Raw genomic sequence first — 26989 nt, 5'->3', positions numbered from 1 at the left:
AGTGAAACTGTTTTTCGAGTGTTGATTTATTTGATCACTAACGACATGAGTCTGAGATCCTATTTTTCGTCCAAAATCTTTCTTCCAAATTTTCAGTTTGTAAACAGAAAAACGCAGGGTCTCGAGTGTAACGCACATCAGCATCTCTGGAGGAGATAAGTGATGTATTCTGATGTCACTGTAACTGACAATGTCACAACTGTCTTCAAAGCATTGTCCTGCTATTTCACAACAGTGATATCTCATCGGAGATATGTGATCTTATAAAACTGCTATCTCCTGTGGAAGCAAGTCTTGGTTGATACAGATTGTTAGTGTGTTAGTCGTTTTAGTAGTGTTAACATATCAAGTACCATAATATGCAAACACATAACTTAGTGAGATGAGATTCTTAATGGAGGATACCTGCATCACTTAGATATCCCCATACAGAACTGATGTACTATTCCCCTATTAGATACTTCTGTGTTTGAGCTCTGCCATTAATTGTTAAGATAAGTTTTGACAACATGAAAAGCTTTTAAGAATTATTCTGTGTCAAGCCTGCTGATTTGGGTGACAAAGCTTCATGCAGGGTTGAAAAACGAAAGGAAGTTTTCAACATGACAATGACAGGGTTGTCGTTTCGATACCTTGATTCGGCCTGCTCTTATCTGTGGATCTCATAATCAGGTCAGGTTTATACACATATAAAATATGAAGGACTGATTTATAGTTCCATGCAGTCACTTGGGTATAGTTGTGGGTAGGGAGGGGAAGGGGAGTTCTTTTAAGGGGATCCTCTTTAAATGAATGTTATTTCAAAACTTTAATTTTTGAGGATCCCCATAAAAGTTTACATAATTGTCAAATTTGATTCACAAAATTTACTTTAATGTCAAGGTTGTAATTAACATTTCATTATCATGATCCAAACTGATAATACAGAATTATTATCAGTTTTATTATAAAAATGTTATTTTACAAAAAACATTTAAATCTCACTAAATTATGATACAATTATAAAGAGCAGAAAAATATCCCATCACCAGTGCTTTCAGCTTTACATTGATGCTATACTGACAATAAAATGAACCCATTAACCTTGACGATGTCCCCAAAAGAAACGAATGGATTAGAGTGTGTTAACCACCTACCAGTAATATGGTTAATGTCAATACAACAGTGCCGTCGAACAGTGCTACACGCAGACAGAGCACGACGCTGCGGTCGAGCATAGTCCGAGTCGGAACCATTAGGAGAGCGGCGTATAAGCGCACTATGAGAAGATGACCGCTTTGGTCGCTCAGAAGGCTGGCAAATCTCACGAGGTGTGCGGCTACCAAAGCCGAAAACGTGACCACTCCCACCTTTCCGTCCCCCGAGTTTCCACTGCTCATACCGGGCCACTCGCTCCTGCGCCCTGCAGATGATTTCCTCCCGACGTTGCTGCAGGCAAATTTATAAAAATTAATTAAAAACATTGCATTTCTCAAAGCAATGACATCCAAGTCCAGTGGAGTAAAATCTGCATGTTCCAGTAGTGAGAATTAGTTCCTGTAGTTGAATCTTTGAAGGGCATTTAGTAGTGAAATGCTTAATAAAAGAAACATTTGGCAATGAGGGAGCAAGCATACACTTCTTTATTCACAAGACAACAATAAATCTTGCATTCCATACCTCCCATAGCTCTAAAATCCACCACAGAGAGAGACACAGAGAGAGAAAGTGTGTGTGTGTGTGTGTGTGTGTGTGTGTGTGTGTGTGTGTGTGTGTGTGTGTGTGCGTGCGCGCGCGCATGTGTGTACGTGTGTGCAATGACGTTATGAAGAATGATACCTATATCCCAATAACACATTTTCGAGATATTTCTGAAAACTTGACAATATCACAATTAAACATAAATTGAGTGAGTGAGTTGAGTTTTATGCTGCACTCAGAAATATTCCAGCTATATGATGGGAATCTGTGAATAATTGAGTCTGGACCAGAAATTCCAGTGATGAACAGCATGAGCATCGATCTGCACAAATGGGAACCGATGGCATGTGTCAACAAGTCAGCGAGCCTGACCTCCCGTTCCCGTTAGCTGCCTCTTACGACAAGCTGAGTCGCCTTTCATAAATTAAGGCTTCGAAACCATGCTCAAAACGTCTTAATTAAAAACATTACAATAGCATTACATTAGATGTCGGTTTAACATTTTATAACTTTTAGGAGTAACATTTTATTATTTGTTGGCGTATCATCACATTACATCTACTCTATATCTGATCAGATGTTCTTTCAGCTTTGAAACAGATTTGAGTATGGACACAGCACTAAGATTACAGACCATGTTTCAGAAATACAGTGTCACATAACCTGTATTAATCAGAAATTGAGGATCAAATAGTAACCTGAGTTATAACTTGTCAATGTGATGCACTGCATCATTAAACATACATAAATAGAACATGAAAGAAGTGGGAGTTTATTAACTTCATTTGAGTAGTATAGTTGGACATAAACAAAACTGTCCATGATTATTGCTCTGTAGAAGCCTTCTTCCACCTTCATCCATATGAACCATTCTGAGGCACAGCCACATCTGTGCACGACCCAATGAGTCATGGCTTCAGCACAGTGTGATATTGACAGGCTAGCAGCTTACTTATGAAATGTAACACATTTGCCTGTTGTTTGTCTGTCAATACTTGACAAGGTCAAGGTCACTTAGTCAGGTGAGGTGAAGTGAGAATACCGCTTTTGTATCCAGTGCCAACAGTACTGCACCATTACTTCACAGCTGGTGTGTTCCAGTCAACGGTTTTCAAGGTGTTGTCAATTGTTTTTTGTATATCGTGGTCAATAATGACTGGTTTCTATTAGCAAAAATGTCTCTGTGGCAGAAAAAAGCATCAGTCTTTCATTACAGGCAATTGTGAATAATGTACATGTTGATGAACCTTTATATTACTGTACCTAAGCGCTCAAAGGTATTCATTAACATCAATTACAGTGGAAGTTGTCAAAACCGGCATCTGTCCAATCCAGCAAGTTGGAAACACCGGCACAAACTCTCAGTCCCATCGGTGGCTTGTACATTTATCATCAGCTCTACAATCCAGCAGATTGTCTAAACAGGATCTTTTCTTCAGTCCCAGTGAGTGCCGGTTTAGACAGCTTCCACTTAGTTTGGTAAGGTTTGGTGTTTGTGTCAAGTGAGTAGTAAGTTTGTCAGGTTTCAGATCTCTGATGACAGACACCCACAACTACAAAAGAGGACAATCAGAGGACACCTACTACCACATTAGATGACACCCATAGACATGAAGGACAGTTGCTGTTATCTTATTGGACACCTGTTACTACAACACAAGACACCCATCAACTCATTGGACACCTACCATCCTACAAGACACCTTACATTGAACTACAAAAGAGATCAAGCTAAATAACACTTACGACAAACTATCAGGACACCCATCAATCCACAGGACATCTGCTACAACCCTTCAGGACACATATCAACATACAGAACACTTGCCATAACCCTCCAGGACACCCATCAATCTATAGAACACTTGCTACAACACTTCAGGACACCAATACACCTACAGAACACTTGTTACAACCCTCGGGACACCCATCAACAAACAGAACATTTGCTACGACTCTTCAGGACACCCACCAATCTGCAACACCCTTCCTGCAACCCTTCAGGGTGCCCATCAAACTGCAGACCACTTATGACAACCTTTCAGGACACCCATCAACATACAGAACACTTGCTACAACCATTCAGGACACCCATCAACCATGAGATCACTTGCTACCCTTCTGGACTCCTATAAACATACAGGACACTTGCTACAAACCTTCAGGACACCATCACCTGCTACTACAATACAGAACACTCTCCATACTACAGGATACTAGCTACAACCCTGAACAACAACAACAACAACAACCAACCTACAGGACATCCATTAATAAACTATACCACACCTGCTACAGTGTACTGCTAAAAACCTACAGTATACTACACTATGCTGCCTACAACAGGACATCCACAACTAACATTCTGTCATCAACCTAATTTCCTTTCTCAGTATCTACTACACCAGAAGAAACTCACCACCCTATAGGGCACCAAGTTCTCTGCTATCATAAAGGGCACCTGTCAGTCTGCTACCTCAAAGACGCCTACCAAGCTGCTTCAAAACAGGGCACCTACCAACTTGCTACCATATAGAGCACTCACTCTTTCAGTTGCTTCTTTTCTCTTTCTCCTCTCCTCAACACCAGCTCTGCGTTCTTCTTCACGCTGACGAAGCTCAGCAATTTTGCGCCTTCTCATCTCAAGCTGTCTCTCCCTGTTTTCTTGGGCAAGACGTTGTTGTTCCTTAAGCTCTTCAAATTTCTTCCTTCTCTCTTCTGCCATCCTTTCTCGGGCCTGACGTACTCGTTCTTCTCTTTCTCTTTCTTTCGATCTCTTGGCTGCATCTGGAAAACCATGTTCAATGCATATCTTAGACATTTTTTTACTTTTAAACCAACAGGAAGGGTTATGGTGCTGATCAACCTAGCCACAGTACCAGGGTGAATCCACATTCAAACCCACGATCACAGTGTCTGGCATGTCCTGTGAATTATAATGCCTTAGAGGACAGTGCTTCCTGATGGCCCTATAGCTTAGTGTCGCTAAACTGGACTTTATGAAGAGAGGGCAACTACAAGTAAGTGAGAGGCTTGCATGCCTGTACAGGGTTTAATAAACACTCTGTTCAAAAATAACGTCAACCAGTATGACATCACACTCTCTCTGTATATACACCATATTCCATCCCATAAAGCTACAACCCCATGAAACCCCTCTATGTCCCACCCACTTCATACATGTCCAATCTCATAACCCTCTAACCCCATGAAACCCCTCCATTTCCCACCCACTTCATACATGTCAATCTAATAACCCTCTAACCCCATGAAACCCCTCTATGTCCCACCCACTTCATACATGTCCAATCTCATAACCCTCTAACCCCATGAAACCCCTCTATTTCCAACCCACTCGAAAATGTCCCATCCTATAATCCACTAACCCCATGAAACCCCTCTATTTCCCACCCACTCTATACATGTCCCATCCCATAACCCTCTAACCCCATGAAACCCCTCTATTTCCCACCAACTCTATACATGTCCTAACCCACACCATATTTCGCCCTATGACAATCTCAAACTCCCTCAATGTCATGGCCACCATGTAGCTGGAATACTGCTGAATGAGGCGTGAAACTAAACACACTCATTCGATGTCATGTCCAGCCAATTCCTCTATTTCCCACCAACTCTATACATGTCCTAACCCACACCATATTTCGCCCTATGACAATCTCAAACTCCCTCAATGTCATGGCCACCATGTAGCTGGAATACTGCTGAATGTGGCGTGAAACTAAACACACTCATTCGATGTCATGTCCAGCCAATTCCTCTATTTCCCACCAACTCTATACATGTCCTAACCCACACCATATTTCGCCCTATGACAATCTCAAACTCCCTCAATGTCATGGCCACCATGTAGCTGGAATACTGCTGAATGTGGCGTGAAACTAAACACACTCATTCGATGTCATGTCCAGCCAATTCCTCTATTTCCCACCAACTCTATACATGTCCTAACCCACACCATATTTCGCCCTATGACAATCTCAAACTCCCTCAATGTCATGGCCACCATGTAGCTGGAATACTGCTGAATGTGGCGTGAAACTAAACACACTCATTCGATGTCATGTCCAGCCAATTCCTCTATTTCCCACCAACTCTATACATGTCCTAACCCACACCATATTTCGCCCTATGACAATCTCAAACTCCCTCAATGTCATGGCCACCATGTAGCTGGAATACTGCTGAATGTGGCGTGAAACTAAACACACTCATTCGATGTCATGTCCAGCCAATTCCTTCTGTGTCCCAGCCCATCCCTCCATCTCTCCCCAACCTCCATGTCTCACGCTACACTCTTCCATGACCCATGCATCCCCATCCATTTCTACCCTGTCCCATCCCTTCCCTTCATGTCCAACCCCTTGCCTTTTTCCTTATGTAGTGGGCTTCTTGAGCTGGCAGCAGACGTTGGTCTACTGGAGTTGTTGGAGTCAGCCTTACTACTTCCCGACACCCCAGATAGCCGTGTGTCCACTGACTGGGTGTCTGTCCCGGGCCGGGGACTACGTTTGAAGTCTCCAGCGGGCCCCATGACTTGTGTTTCACTCGAAGGTGAGCCTACTGTTTTCTTGTCACTCATGTCATTGACAGGTCCCATGCCTTGTGTTTCACTTAAGGGTGAGCTTATGGGTCTCATGTCACCACCTGGCCCCAAGTCATGCGTTTCACTTGGGGGTGAGTCGACTGTTTTCATGTCACCCATGTCTGTGCTGATTTGTGTTGGACTCTGAGCATCTGGTTCATAGCTCAGGAAAGATCCATCGTCAACTGCTGACACATTTTCTTTCTGTTCTTGTGACAGGTCGTCACTTGTTGAAGAGGAATCCAAGGCGGCATTTAGCAATTCTGAAATGAAATACACAGGATAAGTACACATGCCACAGGATAAGTACATATGCCAATTGCATTACTGAGAGTTTTGTGCAGTTGAAAAACAGTGCAAGGTGAATCTGTATCATTCACAGATAAGTGAGTGAGTGAGTGAGCGAGTGAGTGCATGCCTGCTTGAGTGAATATGTGCGTGCATAAGTGAAAGAGGTCTTATGCTGCTTTTATCAATATTCCAGCAGTATCACATCAGGTAACACTAGAAATAAGCTCTATTGCACATTATATCATAACAGATGACATGAAAGACACCATGACAGATAGTGACATAACATTCCCATTATGTTCAGTCACAGCATACGGACTCCAAGAAAAAACAGTCCTTTGTTCATCAATGCCATGTAGAGCAGCAGGCAAGGCAATAACAAATACCATTTAGTTTCTCTTTGATTGACACAGCCAGGGCCAAACCACTGACATTCTGCTCTCACTACAGACGCTTTCTTTTTTCAAACAGAATGTTTTAACTCTAGTAGATACATTCTGCAGCAGTTCGTACATTAACAACCAATCTAACGAGAAAAATAAATGACAATATACCAACATAAGGCTGTGTTGATAATTGATACATTGGTCAGACAAGCAATGCGATTTCTGTTAAACATTACTGCACACCCACAAAAAATCATTCATAAAACCATGACCACCAGTTTGTATCCAGTTACACAATATGGAAGCCCAGAATCGATGGCACTGTTTCTGACACGACGAGCTGACAGAGTTTACCTTGGTGTGATGCAGGACTCTTGGGAGACAACTGTTCAGTTCACTTCGTCAACCACCCAGCCACATAATACAGATAACCAACAGAATGGATTTTCATGGCCATGACGCCATGTTCTCAACAACAAATCAATATTTCTGCAATAAATCAATACCTTTTTACTTAGCCATATTATCAGATTATTCATCTCATCATAAATGTACGTCTTTGGCTAAGTCAGAGTTTAGTCCATGATCCAGATGTGATCCTTGTTCATTAACTGAGACCACAAATAACAATGTCACTTCTTTGAAGTGTTATGCTCTATTAGCTACCAATACTATCAAGAAGAATGTATCCTTCATAAACTGATATCATATTTACACTGCTGACACCTATGTTCTAAAACCATGAGTCCAGGGCGACAATTGTAACTACCAGCAAGACTGCACTGGTTATATCTACATAGCCAGGAGAACATTTGGGATTTATATATTACGTAACATAAGAAAACAATAAAACAACTGGTCCCTATGAATTTTCAGCCTTAGACTTGAGCACTTGTTACCATATGAGTTTCTGTTTTTTTTGTGCCAAGATAAGCTAGATTAAAATCAAGCTGAAGTAAGTTCTGGCTGGTAGACATGACAGAGAATTCAGGAACAGACTGTTACATCATCATAAATAATCCCAGCTTATGAGGTAATAAGACCTGGCTTACACAGGATCAGCTTATTTGGACACCTATGGCACACCTGATCATTACCTGGAAACACTATGGATAAGTTCATCAGGACCAATAATGTTCAGAAACAGAGGCATGTGTGTTCAACAGGTGTCAGTAGCCTGATATGATCAGAAGCACTGTATATTCTTATAACTGAGTGAGTTGGACTTTGGGCAGCACGAAGAGCATTCATGTCGCATTACTGATTAAGGTTTTACTCTGCCTTTAGCAATATTCCAGCAATATCACCACGGGGGACACCAGAAATAGGTGTCTCACATTATACCCATGTAGGGAATCAAGCCTGGACCTTTAGGCGTGACAAGCAAACCCTTCAATGACAATGCTACTCCACCCCTCAAGTTATACCAAGACAAATCAGGCTGATATGGGTCTGAAGTGTTGCACATGCAAGACATTTACCACTTTTGTAAGAACCAAAATTCAAACCACTATCGTAAGGATCAAGCCAAAGGGAGGCAACTTTTGTATTGTGAAATTCACTTCCTTTAAATTAGTGAGCATCAATAATCCTCTCAAAAACTGAAAAGGTTAAATTGATGCTCTGTCAATAAAAATAAAAACTATATGTTACTTGTACATTTGTAACAGCAAACCCTACACAATATGTTGAAAACTAGATTATGCATTCATTCAGAAATATGGTATGATACAAAACTTTGTACATTGTATAGTGCATGGTAGTTTACATACAATAACATGACAGTCAAGTCACACCTGATGAAATCTACCTATGCATCACAGGTAGTAACTTCGTCCTATCCTGCTTAAGGTATCACGGTAACACAAAACCCAAGAAAGAATGTAAGATCTTCCTTATCCAGATAATCATCACCTGTGTAAATCTCAACACATATCTGTTCAGACGTAATCATCAATTTCTAAAAGCAAGTTAAGCAGAAAACCGATCCCCGATAAAAGCCAAAGGACAAACATGGAACCAATCACTCATGCAGTTGCTGTCATTGCTACCGTTTCCTACACGATCCTCTTTCTGCATGACTGAAACTGCACACGATTTTGATAAAACAACACGCATGAGCTAGATACACAAGAATACTGAGACACCAGCTGGGACACACAATCAATATAGGTACAATATATTCTAATCTAGATCTGCTGGGGAGAAACCTATCACAGTTGCTCTACCATACTGGACAATGTTTCAGCTGTGTTGAATACACAATGACTCACCTTGACATGTTTAGGAAAGGCAGACATTGAGTCCGTTTTCAATACGTTTCTCATACTGAGAGGTTTGGTAATTACTGCCTCTCAGAAGAATTGATTTCTTCACTCACACTGAATAATCAAAATGACTTTGAAATGACCTCCAACCATGCAAAGGAGGGTGAATTAATTCAATTCTTAAGTCATTATAGGTGACAGTTACATGTTCTGAGATGACAGGACACGTGTGTACTTTCATGTAAAAAACAACAATCTACTGAACCATGTACTTTTTTTCTGTGAAAGATGTAAAAAAGGCCCTGACTACTGTCAGTTTCACACACTTAAACACAAATGCACATCCTGATGAACTAGATATATCGCCTTGAATATTCCTGGCTAACATTCTGGATATCTGTCTGATACTGTATTGCAGACACTAATCTCCCCAACATAGAGATCAAAATCAGTCCCATAAGTCATGTTTCACATCCTCAAGCCATCTTTCCATAACTATGCTACTCACAAACAACACACCTTACACAACAGAGATTTGCAAATCCTTGCAAAGTGCCGCGTGACAAACGCCAAACTGCTAACCTCCGTTCTGGCATCGCTGCTAGAATGGCATCAAATCACAAGACGCAAAGGTGACATTCAGACGACCGATCATCACAAGACATGACAGTCATCCTGGTCAGTGTTGCGCTAATGTGAGACAAATGCTGTTGGTGTCAGAGCACGAAAGGTTATTAAGGCATTGCGGACAATTGACCCAACCTCTCTCTCCTGCAACAATGAAATGATTTCTTTTTGTTTATCAAGCCTTGGATCAATACCACCACACTTGCTGACCCAAAGGAACAAGGTACTCATAAGCTTGGCAATTTCCTTCAATATTAAGAGCTAAGGTAATCAGCTCACAGATGCACAGACATGATACTGCTAGTTTAGATATACCACCTCAGTGCTTACATTCAAGAACAGATTTACAACTTATAAAAAGTTGGTTTGTTTTCTTTGTCCTTGTCATTCCACAAACACACCAAATACATCACTCTTTCCATGTTGAAATAAAACATCATCAAATGTGTACAGCTAATTTTCAGCTTTTTTCAAATTTAACTTTACATGTCACTGTCAGTTGAAATTATGGGATTTAAGGGGATGTCAGACTCTATATATTGTTTGAAAGGAACATCTACGTGACAAAAAATAATTTAACAAGCAGTAATGTGAAATAAATGTTTGTGCAAATATTGTCCTTATCCATTTTTTAGGATCATCCTTGCACACCAGTGAACATGCTAAAGGCAAATTTTGCTTTACGTTCATCACTTAGACTTGCTACAGCCTACATGTCAATACACAGAGTAAGCATTGTAAGATGTCAAGAAACTTTTCACAGCATCATGCACATACTAGTGTCCCTTGCCCACACCGATCAGGTGATATTTACCAATCAATACCTTTCAACATGCAGAATCAGGGCCCTTCACTCAGAACCCAAGCCCTAACACTGGACACATAAAACCTAGTCTCTCCATTAAACTTTCATTGAAAGATCTGTACTAAGATTAATGTTTCATCAACCACGACAGTAGAATTAAAACACAGCATTAGACCAAATAACAAAAAGTAGTTCTCAGCCAAGCAGTATCTGCAACCATTTTAGTAAATCAATAGCTCTTGACTGGATATGGTTGTAAACAACGTAGATTCCAATGAAGTGGAAAACTCTGTGAAGCGGTAAAAATAATGAAGTTTTAAATAATCTGCCACCCAACAGACACAACCCCAAGGCTGAATTTAAAGGTGTTAATTGGGGCCAACAGGTCAACTGATCCCTCCCGGGAGATACAACTAATTATCATAATGAGAACATATCTCATTATCTATCTTTGATCAGTGTCAGCCAGTCAGGTATGACAAGCAGAACAGACATCCTCTACCTACATGGACAATCAGGCCATTGTGACAAGGCATTGGTGCCGACAGTTTTACGCATGTCCATAATGAGACTACGGTCAATGCACAAACACCCAGAGCCTCGGACATCACAAGCTATCTCCTTGGTGTATTGTCTCCACTATTGACTTGATAGTACCATGACAATAACACTGATAAGGTTTCTTTGCAATAGTCTCCCTGATGACAGATAATTGATCAAAGCGTGTAGGTCGTCATATTTTACTTCAACAGACATACAAGTACTCTCAAAACTAAATAAGTGTTTTACTGAATGAAATTTATAAATTATAATCAGTAATCACCAACTTGCAGCAAAGCAGCTTGAACTTTGCTCTTGGCATAGATGTTTCATATGTTTATTAGTGATCATATACTAGTAACTGATTTTACTGGACGCTAGCTTTCGACAAGTTAAACTGTAAAGAGTGAGTGAGTGAGAGAGAGAGAGAGAGAAAGAGAGAGAGAAGTGTGGACTTAGTTCAAGGCCATTTTCAAGCATATTCTGGCTATATTATGTTAACAACAAACACGTATATAACTGAGTGATGGATAATAATAATGTATTATTTTGTGTCCTGCCATGTTGTATGTTTTTAGTGATCATTTGAGATCTTATAATTCTTGATGATCTGCAAAATTAGATGGTTATACTTACAAATGTTTTAGCTATATCTTAACTTTATTCATGGACACGGAGGATGAGATTTGTTGCTGTGCTGTCTTCAGCATAACCAAGGTCCCTGTTTTTTGAGATACTAACATCAGACATCCTTTAAATGATAAAAAAATCTTAGGGAAATCTACAGAAACATACACGATCTGAGAGGCATTCTCCTGGTGGCAATCTCTTGGGAATTTCACTTTCAAAGAAACATGATTTTTCCAAAAGCTTCTAGGGGTTTATTTATAGCCATATGCATATTAAACATGAAAATCACATATTCAAATAGACAAAAAGAGCTACAACAACTAAAAAGAAATTTTGACATCAGTGAAAATTTTTTAAAATTGTTCCAGTTTTCTAAACGTGCAATTAACCAAATCAGGCTTCAAGCATGTCTTTCACAGAGGTTAGCTGAGGGAAGGAGGAATGAACTGATTGATCTAGGTAGTTAAGATTATGTGTTGCGTCATGACAGCTCCATGAGTTAGGAAGCCTGGAGACTGGAAAAAGTGAGTGAGTTTAATTTTATGCTGATTTCAGCAATATTCCAGCAACATCATGACAGGAGACACCAGATATGGGCTTCAAACATCATACCCGTGTCAACAATTGAATCTGAGTCTTGTGCGTAATGAACAACCACTAGAATACTCACCACTCTGACAGTGGAGGAAACCGCAAACAGTCCATTACTATGATCAAGCAAAGCTTATTTCAGATGGAGTGAGTGAGTTTAGAATCGTGGCAAGGGACACCATATAAGCCATTTCACACGCACCCTTATAAAACCTATTGCGAGCACTGCAGCAGTAATGTGGACAAACCATAATCAAAGTGTGATTTAATGCTGCAGCTGCAAAATCACAGCCATGACAGCTATGTTTGTCAATCATTAACTCTTGAGCACACAATCCAGTGACTGATATTCTGAGTATTAGTCTTTGCAATTAGCATACGCCGACATCCATGAGCCGACCTGAACCACCTGATCCTCACATAGCCATCACTTCCTGCCGAAGACTGTTCTAACCCAGATCTTAATGATGAAAATCAGAGAGTCAGCCATTTTAAACTGCATGTAGTCAAATCTCCAGTTGCATCATTGACTGAAAAGTCAGTCTCAACAAATCAACTCAAAGCCTTAAATCATATGTATGCCACAGCAAACTTAATTATTTCGTGTGTACATTAAAAAATACAGCATTGAAAACTGCAAACAGACTGTATGAAAAAAATAAATGTTTCTCTGGCATATGTTTTTCAAAAGTGACGAGGACGAAAGGGCTTTTTAAAAAAATTTCTTCTAAGAAAAAAGTAACGAGATAGGAACATGTTTTTACATTTTTCTCTCAGAAATACAGCTTGGGAAGCTTAACACGTGTTAAGGAGTTGTAGATTCTGTCCAACTCGTTATTAAAGACACTCAATCTTATAGAGGGCTAAAATTAGTACTAAGATTAATCCACTAAATTAATTTAATTGGATTTTCATGTTTTATTCTTGCCTCCTTAGGGTCATTCTAAACAATAGATAACAACATGATGGTTTCAGCGTAAATTCTCAACATTCATAACTTAAGTCTAACACATAAGTTTGATGACATCCACATCGACAGGCACAACCTGCCACTAAGGCGAGCGTCTGAACCCCTAGATCAGCTAATAGGTCAATACATTATCAGACAACCCCAATCTAATGAAAATCATGGCAAAGCCACAGTTGTTAGTAGCCTCAAAAGTTTACAGCAAGACTGCATGAGCAACAAGCTGTCCACAAAACTGTCCCCTTGACTAAGCTGTACATTACAACAGTAAGTCTTACTAAGTCCTTAAAGCTTCCTGATCTGCACACACAAGAAACAAATGTTCCTACTGCCATAATCTGAGGTATATTAAGATAAGAGCAGTATGACCCAGCTGGTAAATCCCTCTCACTCTGCTATGAGCATGTCTGCACTGCTAGAAGCACCTACCACTAGTCCTACAATCTGAGCCAACACAATCACTCTAGGCTAATCCCTATAATATGTACGCCTGTCAGCGTGAAATTGATGAAATATACAATGACAGCATGTCAAATGCTGGACTATGGCCTTTCTCAACTTTCACTGGACGTGAAATTAACAAGACTCATGCACCACAGGTAATAGTGGCGATAGCTGACTGAAAATGGACATCAGAGCAGATGGGCTGTCACCGATTGGGAATCTGAGCGCTGAAATATTGACTGAAACATTGATATATGACTTCTTTTTGTATCTATCTCTATAGTTGAAGCAGATGCTGAAAACGTGGAAAATACTGTATAGATATTTGGTCATGCAGGTGCATTGATCTATTAACTATTTATGAAACTTGACTGCAGTAAGAAAATTTACAAAGTGCAACACTCATATCCCGATCGTTCTGAAATACTAGTCCCTGTAGTATTTCTCCCGAACCTTTGGACTTCATGATATATGTACACCTCTTCAAAATCCTAGATCAGCCCCTGCATATGTATCCTAACTGCATAGATTAATGCTTGTGTTGTTGATCACTGGACTGTCTGGAGTGACTCGATTATCTACAGACCACCACCATTTGGCTAGAATATTGCTGGGTGTGACATTAACCAGCCAACTCATTCACCTTCTTCATATTTGAATAAGTGCTGAGCAGTGCGTTATCACTTGGAAAAGTAATGGGAACAGGTTTTAGAAACAGGAATACGGATATATTTATCAATAAAAACCTGTATTGCTTCCATACTTGTTGAGGGCCAGTGACCTGAAACATCTTCTACCCTTGCCCTCTAAAGTCAGTGACAGACAGTGTTTCAAATAGTAGTGTCCTTGAGTCTTTCAGCAGTTTGTTAATACAGTATCTGAATCTAGGGTCCTCATATGACAAGAACCCACTGACTTTCACGCTTAATTTCCATCACTTGAATAACATGTTAACTTGATCAAACACACTGGTGATATGAACACTACATTTCACACACTCTGGTCACAAGTTCAATACGCTTTCTTTTACAATGAAAAAAGAAGGTTAAACTCTTGCATTCCATAACACTTAATGTCAATAGACAGCACACACTTTAATTGTTCCAAAGCAGTTAAAGTGTCGGTAACCCTTCTATACCTGCTATCCAACACACTTCGAGCTTGTTTACAGGTTCACAATTATGCCAATGTAGGGATCGCTTGACAACAATGTGATCCACTTGAGCACTGGAGATCATTACAAAGGTGAATTGCACTTTGACCCATATAGACTCCTTCTGTTTCCACACTGTAACCACATGCAGCCTTCAATGTAGAGGCCATTCAATAGGATGATATGCTGAATTGCAGGTTCACTTGTAACATTCTGTCACATCAGATAATGTTGCCTACCCCATCATCATGCGTAAACAACAATCACCTCTAATGATGCAATGCTATCCTTGGATTGCAATCCCCATCATCAAGCGTCCATGGAGATGAATGGTTTGTTGGTCGTACATGGATTCCACAAATTAGCATTGTGATTAAAGTAATTTGTTTCTGTATGGTAGGCTAAAGGACAATGACAAGAGTTGAATTCTCCAGAAGAGATATCAGAAGTCCCGACAAAATATTCTCAGTGTCAATCAAACAAAGCCCTTTTCATTTTCAGACATTATAATGTCAGCATACGAGCTTCCTAGACCGAAGAGGATTTCAGACTTCTAACTACTGTGTTTTATTGCATTTTATATTAGCTACGTGACCATGGTATCTATGAAAATTTTTTCCTTTGCCCAATAACATACATTTGTTTACTTGCCTAGTTAAAATGACACACTAAGATAAATCTCCATAATTATTTATTACATATCATATTTGTTCTACATGTTCTCATGGCATTTTCATAAACTTCAGTATCTTTCTAAAGATTTGTTTATTCCTTACCCTTATATACAGAGTCAACCATTCCAGCAGATCCTTGGGAGTAACAGAAATCCCTTGGACATGTTATGTAACATACATCAAAAGACATTTGAAACATATGACAGGTCATTTCTTGCTGTCATTAACTTGTTGCCATGGTTACATACCAGTACATTATTAAAGAACACCAGATATTGTTTGGATTACCAGAATAAATGGCGCCGAGCGAAAACACAATAGTTACATTTTTAACGTCTGGTTCAATACCTTATAACCCTCTACCACCTTCTGCTTTCCAATTTTAAACACATTTCGATCTCCATGATGTATTTAAAGAATGCATAAATAGTCTGTATATTCAGTGATCCTTGACAGCTCCAGCTGCTCTTAAGTTAATTACTGGGACAAGGCAAACCTTTCAGATAGAGCTTTACAGACAATATTATTGTAAGAGATTTTACCTTGAGTGGTGGTGAGCATTATGATCACTGATGCTACATTCTTCCCATAGCGTAGTAATCATGGTGAAAGTACCCCAAATAAACAATCAGTGTCTATACCATTAACAATGCTTCAATGTCATGTCAGTTGTCAACACTGATGCTGAGTACATAACAATAGCACAAACACACAAATATATCACAAAGTTGCCCTTTTTTAACACTGAACTGGTCTGCCAGAACGTCCCACACCTCGGAGACAAGAATCACTTTCTCCTCGTTCCTCAAACTCCACACTGACAGTCATCCTCAAACGCTTTCACAACGACAAGACATTAGTGTAAGCATCCTAACAAGAACAGGTCTGCTAGTTTCATTTTATCGTGGATGGCATCAAGGCTGTACAACAGAGGAATTTCGTGTGCAACAAACACCAGTTTCCCAGCACTACCTAGTAAATTGCCTTCAACATACATAACACTGGCTTCTTATGCACGTATTGGAATCTGTAGTTACAGTGCACCTTCACAGATCATTTGAGCATCTCCTAGGTGGTTATGTAAGACATGTAATTATGTACCATCAGTTACGAGTTAACTGGAATGTCTGCCTGGATTCTGTCTCATAACCTGCATAAGTTTCTTTTCAACGATATTGACAGAAATTAGGTCTCATTCACTGATTCTGTCATGTCCATACCTTGAACACTGATTAATCAATCATGATTCCAAATATGTATTACACACATAACAAGATTTCTGAACATGTTGAATTAGAAGCCCTCAGTGAAAGAGCAAAATGTTCTTTGATAAGTTTCCATTTTCTATTAAAAACAAATCCAACATCTGTTGCAAGGGACCATAAAAAAAACATTTAGTTTGTGTTGGACATAGCGCAATGATCCCATCTCAACAACAAAACCTAATTCAAGCACCATAAAACAAATATGGTAAGTCCACATTTCTCACACAAAGATAGCTGTCTTGACTCAGCAGTAAGAATGTCACAACTGTCATGTTGAGGCATTTCATACATTTGATAGCGTGGCTGCAAATCATTACTACTGTATCTCTATTCCCCAAACCCATTATTTCAGGCTGGCATAAGTGTTAAAGTTCATTGGCTGTGACCTAGGATGCCAAAATATCCAGTTAACAATTACTGTTAACAATTACTGTTAACAACAAGTACCTAACAGTAGACACTCTAAGGTAGAAACAACTAACACTTAATCCCTGAAATTAATGTATTTTACAGAAAAATAAACACTTCATAAATACTAATTATAAACACACGTAGCAAGGAAAAGGAGGCAAGATTTTCCTCGTGAGAAACTTTTTCCTAAAACTTTGGTAAGGTAGACTTGGCACATACCCTACTTCCATGGGCTTTCTTTGGATATATTTGCTGCAGGGTCTGACAAACATTTTACCTTATATGATATGTGTCTGGAGTACATATGGAAAAGGTTTATGTAAAACAACAAGACAGGTCCTCCAACTAGGATTAAAGAGTCACCAACAAACAGACCATGTATGTCTGTGTCTTACTAAGCCTTCCATTGTAAGACTGAAGACTAGGAGGAGGTAAAACCAATGTTGAGTTTACAGTCTTTCAGCCATTAAGTTTGGACAGGGCTGCATGTATCTGTCCTTAGTGATAAGTCACTATCACTGAAAATACAGTTTGATGTTAATCAAGACACATAGGTAGTGTTTCCTCCAGACCACAAAAAGGGCAGGGTGAAGTTGCTGCAGAAAAGGGCACCCTAGTTTGAAAAGGGCACAAATCACAAAAAAAAACCAAAACAAAATGATCAGATTGAGCCTCACGTATTATTAACCTACAGTCTCCTTTGCTTTTTTTTCAGGAAGCTTTTCACAACAGCTTCCAAGTCGGTGTCATTGTGGCTGTCAGTGTTTAGGCTGATCATAAGATGCTTGTTACAGTTGCTGACTTTCAGTTTGTTCCTGTGCTCCGTCACAACTAGCAAGTACTGGGCAGGGCGCAGTAAAAAGGGGCAGGGCGCCAGAAGAAAAGGGCAGGACGCAGGGCCCTTCTAAAACGCTCTGGAGGAAACACTAATAAGTACATCAACAACGAAGAATAATACATGCACTCCCGCAGAAATACAGAATACATCCATATCCATAAATATCCAACACTTCACAGTTAAACTCGGGAGAGGAAATGGCCTTTAGACTGTTAGTCACAGACTCGTGAAAATCCAGATAGACTAGTCGTTTTCTTTGTAAAACTGGAACATATATTTACAAAAATTCTATCTGAAATGACCTGCCAACTGCTTGGACATATGACCAATGGTATATACCCTGAAAAGTGAGTTTATTATCAACCTCCCTCATTAAAACATGAAACAATTATCATAGCAGTAAGTTGTAGAATCCCAGATAGATGACACTGAACATAAATGCCCTACCATGTTTTAAGTTATTCCAAACCATCCTGACTCCAGCAAAGTTCTGCACATTTAATATCAGCTGATTTCCTGTGTTACGCATCACTGACTGGCCAGCTGGGTGGAGACAGATGATTGACACCTGTCGAGGCAGGTCAGGTTCTCACACCAGTGTCAATAGCCCTGCTCATTAGGGCACACAGTATTACACAGGCCTGTATAACCTGGGACATATTACACAAGGAAGACATATATCACACAGCTATGAATGAACAAGACATGGAATTCCACAGGCTGACAGTGACTGTCAGGATATCCTCAACAGGCTCATGACCTTTACAAATTCCTCATGTCTACTCAGCTAAATATTATGTAGAACTTTACAATCAGATAATGGTTTGAAGTGGTATCTTCCACAAGATAGGGGTGGAAAGTAGCACAAGTCCAGTTTTGTTTATGTCAGAAGGTATCTATTAAGAGTTTGTAAAATTTCAAACATTTTAGGCATTGCTACAATAATATGGTACCAACTTATTCAGGTCAGTACACATTCTTTCTGAGTGAATATCCATCTCCACATAATCTGAATACTTTTAAAAGCTGGAAAAATATCAAGATTGTTTACACATACTTGGTGCATTTGAAATCAAGCAATTATGGTCAAGGGATACTGATTGAAATTTTCAGTTGAATATCAGTGGATTGTAAAATTGCTTAAGAAACCATGCAATTTTGCCATGAACTGTTTCTTCATTAACTTAGTATATCTTGGTTATGCTTAGTTGTGACTGGGTGTCTCTCAGGTTGTAATCAATGCGACTTTCCTCTATGGTTTATTTCCCTGTGACCTTCCACCATGCCACATCGTTTGTTTGGGGGGGGGGGGGGGGGGGGGGGGGTGGGTTCTTGGTCATTTTATTTCCTGTCAATGAATGATATTTTCAGAGACTAAGCTTTAGTGTAGCCTTTGTAAGACACATATCTTCCTCTTCATATTATGATAATGCATGCCAAGCTCACATAAGACAGAACCCAATTTTGGCACTGGAACTGTTTTATGGCATGTTGGCAAGGTACAAAATGTAAACAAAAGTGTTAATTTCAGCATCACAATCTAGATACTGGTTGACCTAAAACTTATCTACACTCTACCGTGTTCCAATAATTTAAAAATTGAAAACCTGAGAATCCATCTTATCATAAAGTGCTTCAATTCAAGCCATGCACAAAATATGTTACCATAGTAACAGTAGTCTTTAAAAATACCAGTAAATGAGTCAGAAATCTTACATTTCTTATCTTACATTATTTCTTCATAAAGTGTTTTCAATTCAAATTCCAAGATAATCAAATGGGTGGAGATTCAGTCCACTGAATTTTTAATATTTGCATGTTTCCAAATACAACATGCATTAATTAGTCAAAACTATCACATCCAACTTTTAAACCTGGACAGTGTTGTTACTTCAAATTCTAGCTAGCAATTACTTGACCATCATATGATACTCTACAACAACTATACTATTCAAAAGAAGAAAACACTACACTAGTCAGACACCAATCAGGGCTACCTTAAATTGTTTTGAGTTGTATAGATTGATTCATGCCAATGTAACCAACTACTAATTCCAAAGGACCTGACGTAAACTCTCCATATCATGTCTTAATTTAAAGTGGGTAACTCTTAGTATGAATGAAAGGTTCATGGAAATAGACAAGTCCCCTGCTTGATGATATCGTCTCTTTGTCTCTTCACATGACAGCCAGCAGCTTCAAACATGTGACAGTGCCTTCTGGTACGAGAAATTAATGCTCGGTCAGCCTTTTTCAAAACACAAGTGACATACGTGAACAGACCTTTGTCATATTGGATCATAAACAGTGAATCTGTCTGTTGTGATGTTGTGCACGTAGTATTGAAAAAATACTATCATCCTACGGCATATGTGGCAGATACTGAATGCAATATATTGAGTCTTTCAGTGCATGAATTATGCACACAACAACAGTAAGCTAGAAAGTCAATGTGAAATCAATAAAACATTTACATTAAGTGCACCAAATGTTTTCATTTACAATGTTCACGATGGTGTTTCAAAGTAACAGGACATTGGGTCCTGTAAGTTTCAGATGTCTGTCTGACCCACTTAAAATTCACAAGACCCACAGAATAAAGTTTAACAAACATTTCAGATTTGACATTTCTTATAATTTGCATTGAAATTATTAACATTATATGATAACAAACATAAGATTTCTGAACAGCAAACATGTGTCATATGCTGCAAATAACAACTTCACACATAGACATTGTGAAATATTCAGTCAGACACTGGGGCTGGTGGGTTGGTGATTTCTATCTGACCGCTGGTGAATCTGCCAGATTTGTCAGAGGGTCAGACACTATTCTTGAACACTGTTATTTAATTCTCCACAAGTGGAAAATATGTTGAAGCAAGATTTTACAATTAATAGCTCTGTTACATCATATAAATCAACTTCATAGACTTCTTATTTCATTGTTGTCGCAAAAATTTCAGATAATACTGTGTCAATGACACCGTCCGCTGCACTAATGCCTGGGAATGACACCTTTCAAAACGTCCTACTAGACCACATGACCAGTGGTCCTGTCCATTTAGTGGTCCTGTCTGTACTTCACTTGTCCAAAATTTACTTAACTATCAACACAAACATATCATAATAATCAATGCAAAATTAACATTTAGTGGTCCTGCTGAATTTTTACGAGCCAGGGACCACAGGACCAGTGTAAACTTCACACACTGCAAGCCCAACCCATTTATTATCAGGAGGAAACAGTAGTCAGTTATGCGCGAGGCGTTCTTTGTTCAGCTTTTTAAAAAATGCTACCTTAAGCCACTCAAGTATCACTGAGACCACCATTCATTTATATTTAGTTGCCATTCAAAGTTCACTTTAAAGTATTTTAAAGGATTGAGATCATAATTTGATGAAACCTTATCTACAGATTCTTATCAATTCAATCAATAACAAAGTTCAATTTGTTTCCCTGGAAAAGCAGGTGCAATAGTAAACAGCACATCCCTCTAACCATGATAACCGTCACAATCAGCCTAGAGTTTGCATAATAACGAGAAAACAACTGCCACTCAGCTATGTTTGTATCACAAAGCTATCTTTGCACTCCAACTGTCATTGCTAGCTCAGGCAAAATTGTTTTAAAATAACAGTAATTCCTAGTAGTAACCATGGTAATAAGTTTATTTTATTCAGGAAATATTATAATAATGGCAGTGTTTTAGACCTGTTTGAAGGCAGGTATGTCAGAGAGTTCCAATTTTGCTTCAGTGTGCTATTTTAGGTGTAGCAGATTCCAAACATTTTGACACCTCCCTTGTGTACTGAAATCTTACACACCCAGTCCTCCCCTAGCTGAAAAAGATTTTAAAAAATAGCTTGTAATACATGTAGATAGTTTAAAAAGAGGTAAGCTATCACATACTTTCAAGTTTCAAACATAGAATGTCCTTGTACTTGGGCAGAGGGATCTTACCAATAGTACAGAGCCGCTAAGGGCAGTGTTGAACAATAGATGCAAGTAAACAAATATCTAACTAAGACTTGAAGAAAATTATTTCCTCAATATTCATTCCATAGTCAGGAGATATGTATTTTCACTGTAATCAATTTCAGAAACATAAACTATAAGCTGAGCATATAAAGAGTTTCAGTATTGTGATCTGAGTGTAAATATGCCAGACAAATCAGAGCCACATTCCCATCTGATGATATGGATATGTACTGCCATGTGTGAAGTCCAGCCTGTTAGATACAACCATCACTCAAAAGTGGAAGGCAGATGCATCACAGGAAGAGAGATGCTCAGCTTCATCAACACTATCAGATATCAAGCAGGTTAAATCGAGGAACACCCCCTGAAGATCTCAAAACAAATGAAACATTAACGGCTGTCAAAGGAAGTCATCAAGCTGCACACAAAGGTTGGAAGACCTCAAGAATCATGAGACCTAAATGAAACAATATTTACATATTAAAATATTTTTAAAATGGAAATCTTAAATCCAACTCCTGAACTCAACCTGTCCGTGATTATTCATGAAAGATTATTTTCCTAGTATAAGCTTTTCAAATATACACACTGAAAGTATATTTACAGCTGAAACTTTGTTTTCAATAAAAACACTTACTTCAATGAGTGCCTTGTATAATGATATGCATAAGTATGTTGAGTGTGATGTATGAATTTCACAGGAATCAGTAATGTCTATCAGACAATAAATATTTTTAACATGAAATTTGATTCACGAGACATAAACTTGACAAAGTGATCTGTATTCACTCTTCAGATATACAGCCATCAGCATAGCTTAATTGCCCTACTGACTCTAATATCCTGCAACTTAAAAAAAAATTGGATGTATTATGTCACAACACTAACGCAGACTTTCGACAAAATTACGAAATATCTTCTGACATAATGGACAAAAATGGTAATAATTACACTCAGAGAGCAGGAGCTAATAATCTTCTGAGAGGTTAATATCAATCTCAGCAAGTTAATTCCAAAGCGCTGAAACACTAGAGAAATATTTACATACTGTCGTCAGAATCTGCTGAGAATTGTTGTCAAGCTAGCAGCGTCTGGGCTGGCCAAATCAATACTGTTCCCCTGATACAACGCTCGTCACAACCATATTGTGTGTAGTGAAATGAACATGCAGTGTAATCAATTTCAGCTTGCACATTTCATCCAATGTGACGGAATTGATAGAGGCTGTACCCACTTCAGATACGATTGAAATAAAATATAATTAAGACATGTTCACTTAACAAGAAGGAATAATGATAAAAAGAATTTTCACTATTTAACTCTTCAACAGTCCGAGACGTAACGTGTACGCGAGACGGCCTATCGTCTCTTGTCCGCGAGACGGTGCGCTCCACGGTACTAACTGAAGCGCTTCCCCCTAATTAATTCAATCACCGTGGAACCACCTCGATTGGGTGCGAACACGATGCAGGGTAATTAAAGCGTCCCGTAAGATCCCCAAGGGTGGTGGGGTACTTGACAGTCGTGAATGAACAGGTTTTTCGATCTCGGATGCCACGCTTTCGTCATTTGCACTTAGCAGATTACAACTTGCAAAATACAAGTTGTTTGTCCGACAAAATATTTACAATCATCCTAGGTTGATGCATACTGGGCCTCTCTATTTTTCGATTTTTTCGGCACGTGAAAACATCGGGAAAGCAGAATACCACGCCCAAGGTCGGCTGTTTACATATGCCAATTACACAAAAATCAATTCATCGCTCATGAAAAGGTGATTTATTTCATTTGAATGTATCACTGGTGGAAATGTCAACGTATTCATCTTGCAGAAAGTTACAGACTATTTTGAAAGTAATACGACCCCTACCGCATCTTGCATGAATCAAAACTTTGCCAACTTCGTCAAAACAGAGACCATATAATAGATGGCCAGCCATGGTCTATTATATGGTCTCTGGTCAAAAGTAATCCTGCGAAAACTATAAAATCATTTGCATATTTTTCGGAAGTGACGTACGTCCATTGTATTACTCCACACAGCACACTGAAAAAAGGGACTCGCGGTGCCAGCCATAGCTGACATCTCGTACTGATCAAAATTAGTGTTATACTAGAATACCTGCTTCGATATTTCATTACAGCTCATGGTGTTGACATGTCGATATCGTATCTTCCAGAGTACATATCAGGTTATGCCCGCATTAGCCGTGCATGCTGTTTTACAGAACATACAGTCCCTGTAAACGTGCGCGACTGTTTCACCCAATCAAATGAAGCGTGGACCCCTCGTATATGAGGTGTTATGCGAAGGAAGTGAGCATGCAGTTTCATCGGTATACACACTATTTTGTAAACACATCTGAAAAAATGTTATTGATGTATGAAAATTAGGCTATGATGCATATCTCTCTGAATATCTCCACGGGTATGAATCTGCAATACTTCATTGCCAATACGATTATAGCAAACAGATTTGTAGTCCTAGCTAGTGTTCACCATTGGAACCGAACCAAATGCAAACGTTTCTGAACCTCATGAAAGAGAAATGATGTTTCTTTTAAGACCACCGTAAATAGATGTGCATTGTGTAAAATGACAGAAGTTGGGAAGAAAACAAACTAATTAGACGCAAACTGTTATAAGGTTTCTGGTGATCTCGTGTTTGCTTTTTGCAAGTTGAGGATGGTGTTCCTCTGTACGGTCCAGCTTGCGAATGATGACTTGTTGATCATGAAAATGCATATAAGTAACTTGAACCTAATTTATGCCTTCGGAAATTGACATGATTTGATAAAGGCATTTAAAAACAGAAATCACACTTTGTGACATAATTTCGAAAAGAAAAAAGTACGAAAATACACATTTAAATACGCAAACTTAACGCCGCCTGCAGGTTGTAATATCTTTCGCCCCCTCTTTCGATCAAACTCCACATGACCTGGCGGATACATTACGCATTCGGTAAGCTCATGTTAACTCTACAAATCATCATTTTCTGAAGAATTGTGCATCATGTCGGCGATTTGCTTAACATCCCTCATCCTGGAAGACATCATTCCTCCATCCCCATCAGTGTGCACAGTATATTAAGGTAAGAATGTGTTGTTTCACTTACCCTGTACACATACAGGTAACTTCAATTAGATCGAATACATACGTATTTGCACACATACCTTTTCTACAACAAAACTAACAACACACATTACCAGATCCACTTCATGTAAAAACTGGGACTTTCTTGTTTACACATATTCTTTGTATATGCTTGAAACAGAAAAGGTTTTCGTTCCTGGAAGACAGCATGGCCAGTGGAAGACAACCAGCCCCGTGTACAATCCTGCATGCTGCGTTGGACTGGGAACGGCAGAATGAGGGGACACGCACATTCCAGGGAACATTGCATTATTTGTTATAAAAACGAAAATGTATGAAGCTTTCACTGAATGTTTGAGATGTATGTAGTACAACTATGGTTATGAAACTCAGGTACATATTTGAAATACATCAGTGCGGCGAATTGTGCTTATCTTGGTTCATCTTTTTGGCCGAATGCAACACAATTAACTTTCATTTGGATTACGCAACTTATTGTATCACACACGTGACACTGGAGTGAAGACTAGGCCGAACGCGGCCAGACATAGTTAATTACTGTAGTTGGGTATCATTGAATATACAGGTGGAGACCGGCAACAGGTGTGATGCAGTACAGCACGTTACTTCAGAGTTTGCAGACAGTTTACACGGCTATCTGGTGGACACGGGGGGCGATTGTGTAATTTCCTGTTTACGGTGCCTTTGTCGTCCGAGGTATATTTTATGATAGCTTGAAAACACGTAATTAAATGCTAATTACATGCATTCCGTTTCCTGTTTGTGTTTGATAATCTGTGAAAGGCCATAGAAATGTTTATTTTGTGGTGACAAATATTCAAGTCGCATGGAGGTGGGCAAAATAGCGTTTTCTTACTTCATTCCGATTGAACTGATCACGTGATAACGATCGCTCACGTGATAATGAGATGACATATTCATGATGAAGAAAGGAGTAAAACTGTTCCACATGATTACAAACTCAAAATATTGTCCATAACATTACTGATCGACGACTTATAAACAGATTTTTATTGCCTAATGTTATAGTGTTTTTCAAAGTGTTCTGTTTTGGTATGAAGGAGTTATTCTTGTACTGATTATCTTCGAAGAGTACTTGAAAGTGCTGTGCGTCGTTGTCAACGCTATCATCGGCTTTCCTCTCTTTTACTTTGGTAGATGGTTTAAATAGTATGCATAGATAAAAACAATACATTCAAAGGACAACACAGAAATATATATTCTATGAATAGGAAATAGGAAGGGTTTCCTTCCTGGACGACAGCATGGACAGGGGAAGACAACCAGACCCAGCTACAGTCCAGCATGTTGGTTTGGACAGCCTTTTCAGCCATCATCTGCAGAATGAAGAAATATGTGTATACCAGGGAGTTTTGCATTATTTGTCATAATTACGTAACCTTTCACTGAATGTTTTATATGTATTTAGTATAACTATGGAAATAGTTATATATTCTCGGACACAGGTGCATGTTCAAAATTCTTCAGTACGGCGAATTGCATTTGTCCCCTGACAGAATGAAACACAAATATATTTCACACAGATTATGCAATATCACACACGACACTGTTTTCCAGCAATGATTAAGCCGGAATGAAGAGGATGCAGTCAGGCATAGTTTATGACTGCAGTTGATTAGCCCTGAATATACAGGTAGGAGACTGGATACCCATTTATTGGGTTTGGAGACAGCATATTTGCAGACAGATGACAC

General features: G+C 39.1%; 1 protein-coding gene across 33 annotated transcripts in view; it reads right to left on the bottom strand.

Annotated features, from left to right (window-relative positions):
• The window catches only part of LOC137287240 (ensconsin-like), a 76337-nt gene that overhangs the window by 32610 nt on the left and 16738 nt on the right, over positions 1-26989 (bottom strand). For 22 of the 33 annotated variants that reach the window (XM_067819438.1, XM_067819442.1, XM_067819445.1 and 19 more), the window contains exons 2-4: positions 6070-6549; positions 4226-4467; positions 1137-1428 (exon numbers count right to left, since the gene is read on the bottom strand). In XM_067819438.1, coding sequence (XP_067675539.1) covers positions 1137-1428; positions 4226-4467; positions 6070-6549 — 1014 coding nt within the window. The remainder of the gene's footprint in view (positions 1-1136; positions 1429-4225; positions 4468-6069; positions 6550-26989) is intronic. The other 11 variants (XM_067819458.1, XM_067819464.1, XM_067819459.1 and 8 more) reach the window with 1 other exon arrangement.

This window comes from Haliotis asinina, chromosome 6 (genome assembly GCF_037392515.1).
Source record: "Haliotis asinina isolate JCU_RB_2024 chromosome 6, JCU_Hal_asi_v2, whole genome shotgun sequence".
Classification (NCBI taxonomy): Eukaryota; Metazoa; Mollusca; class Gastropoda; order Lepetellida; family Haliotidae; genus Haliotis; species Haliotis asinina.
The sequence above is the reverse complement of the archived record's forward strand: the minus strand, read 5'-3'. Positions and strand labels throughout refer to the sequence as shown.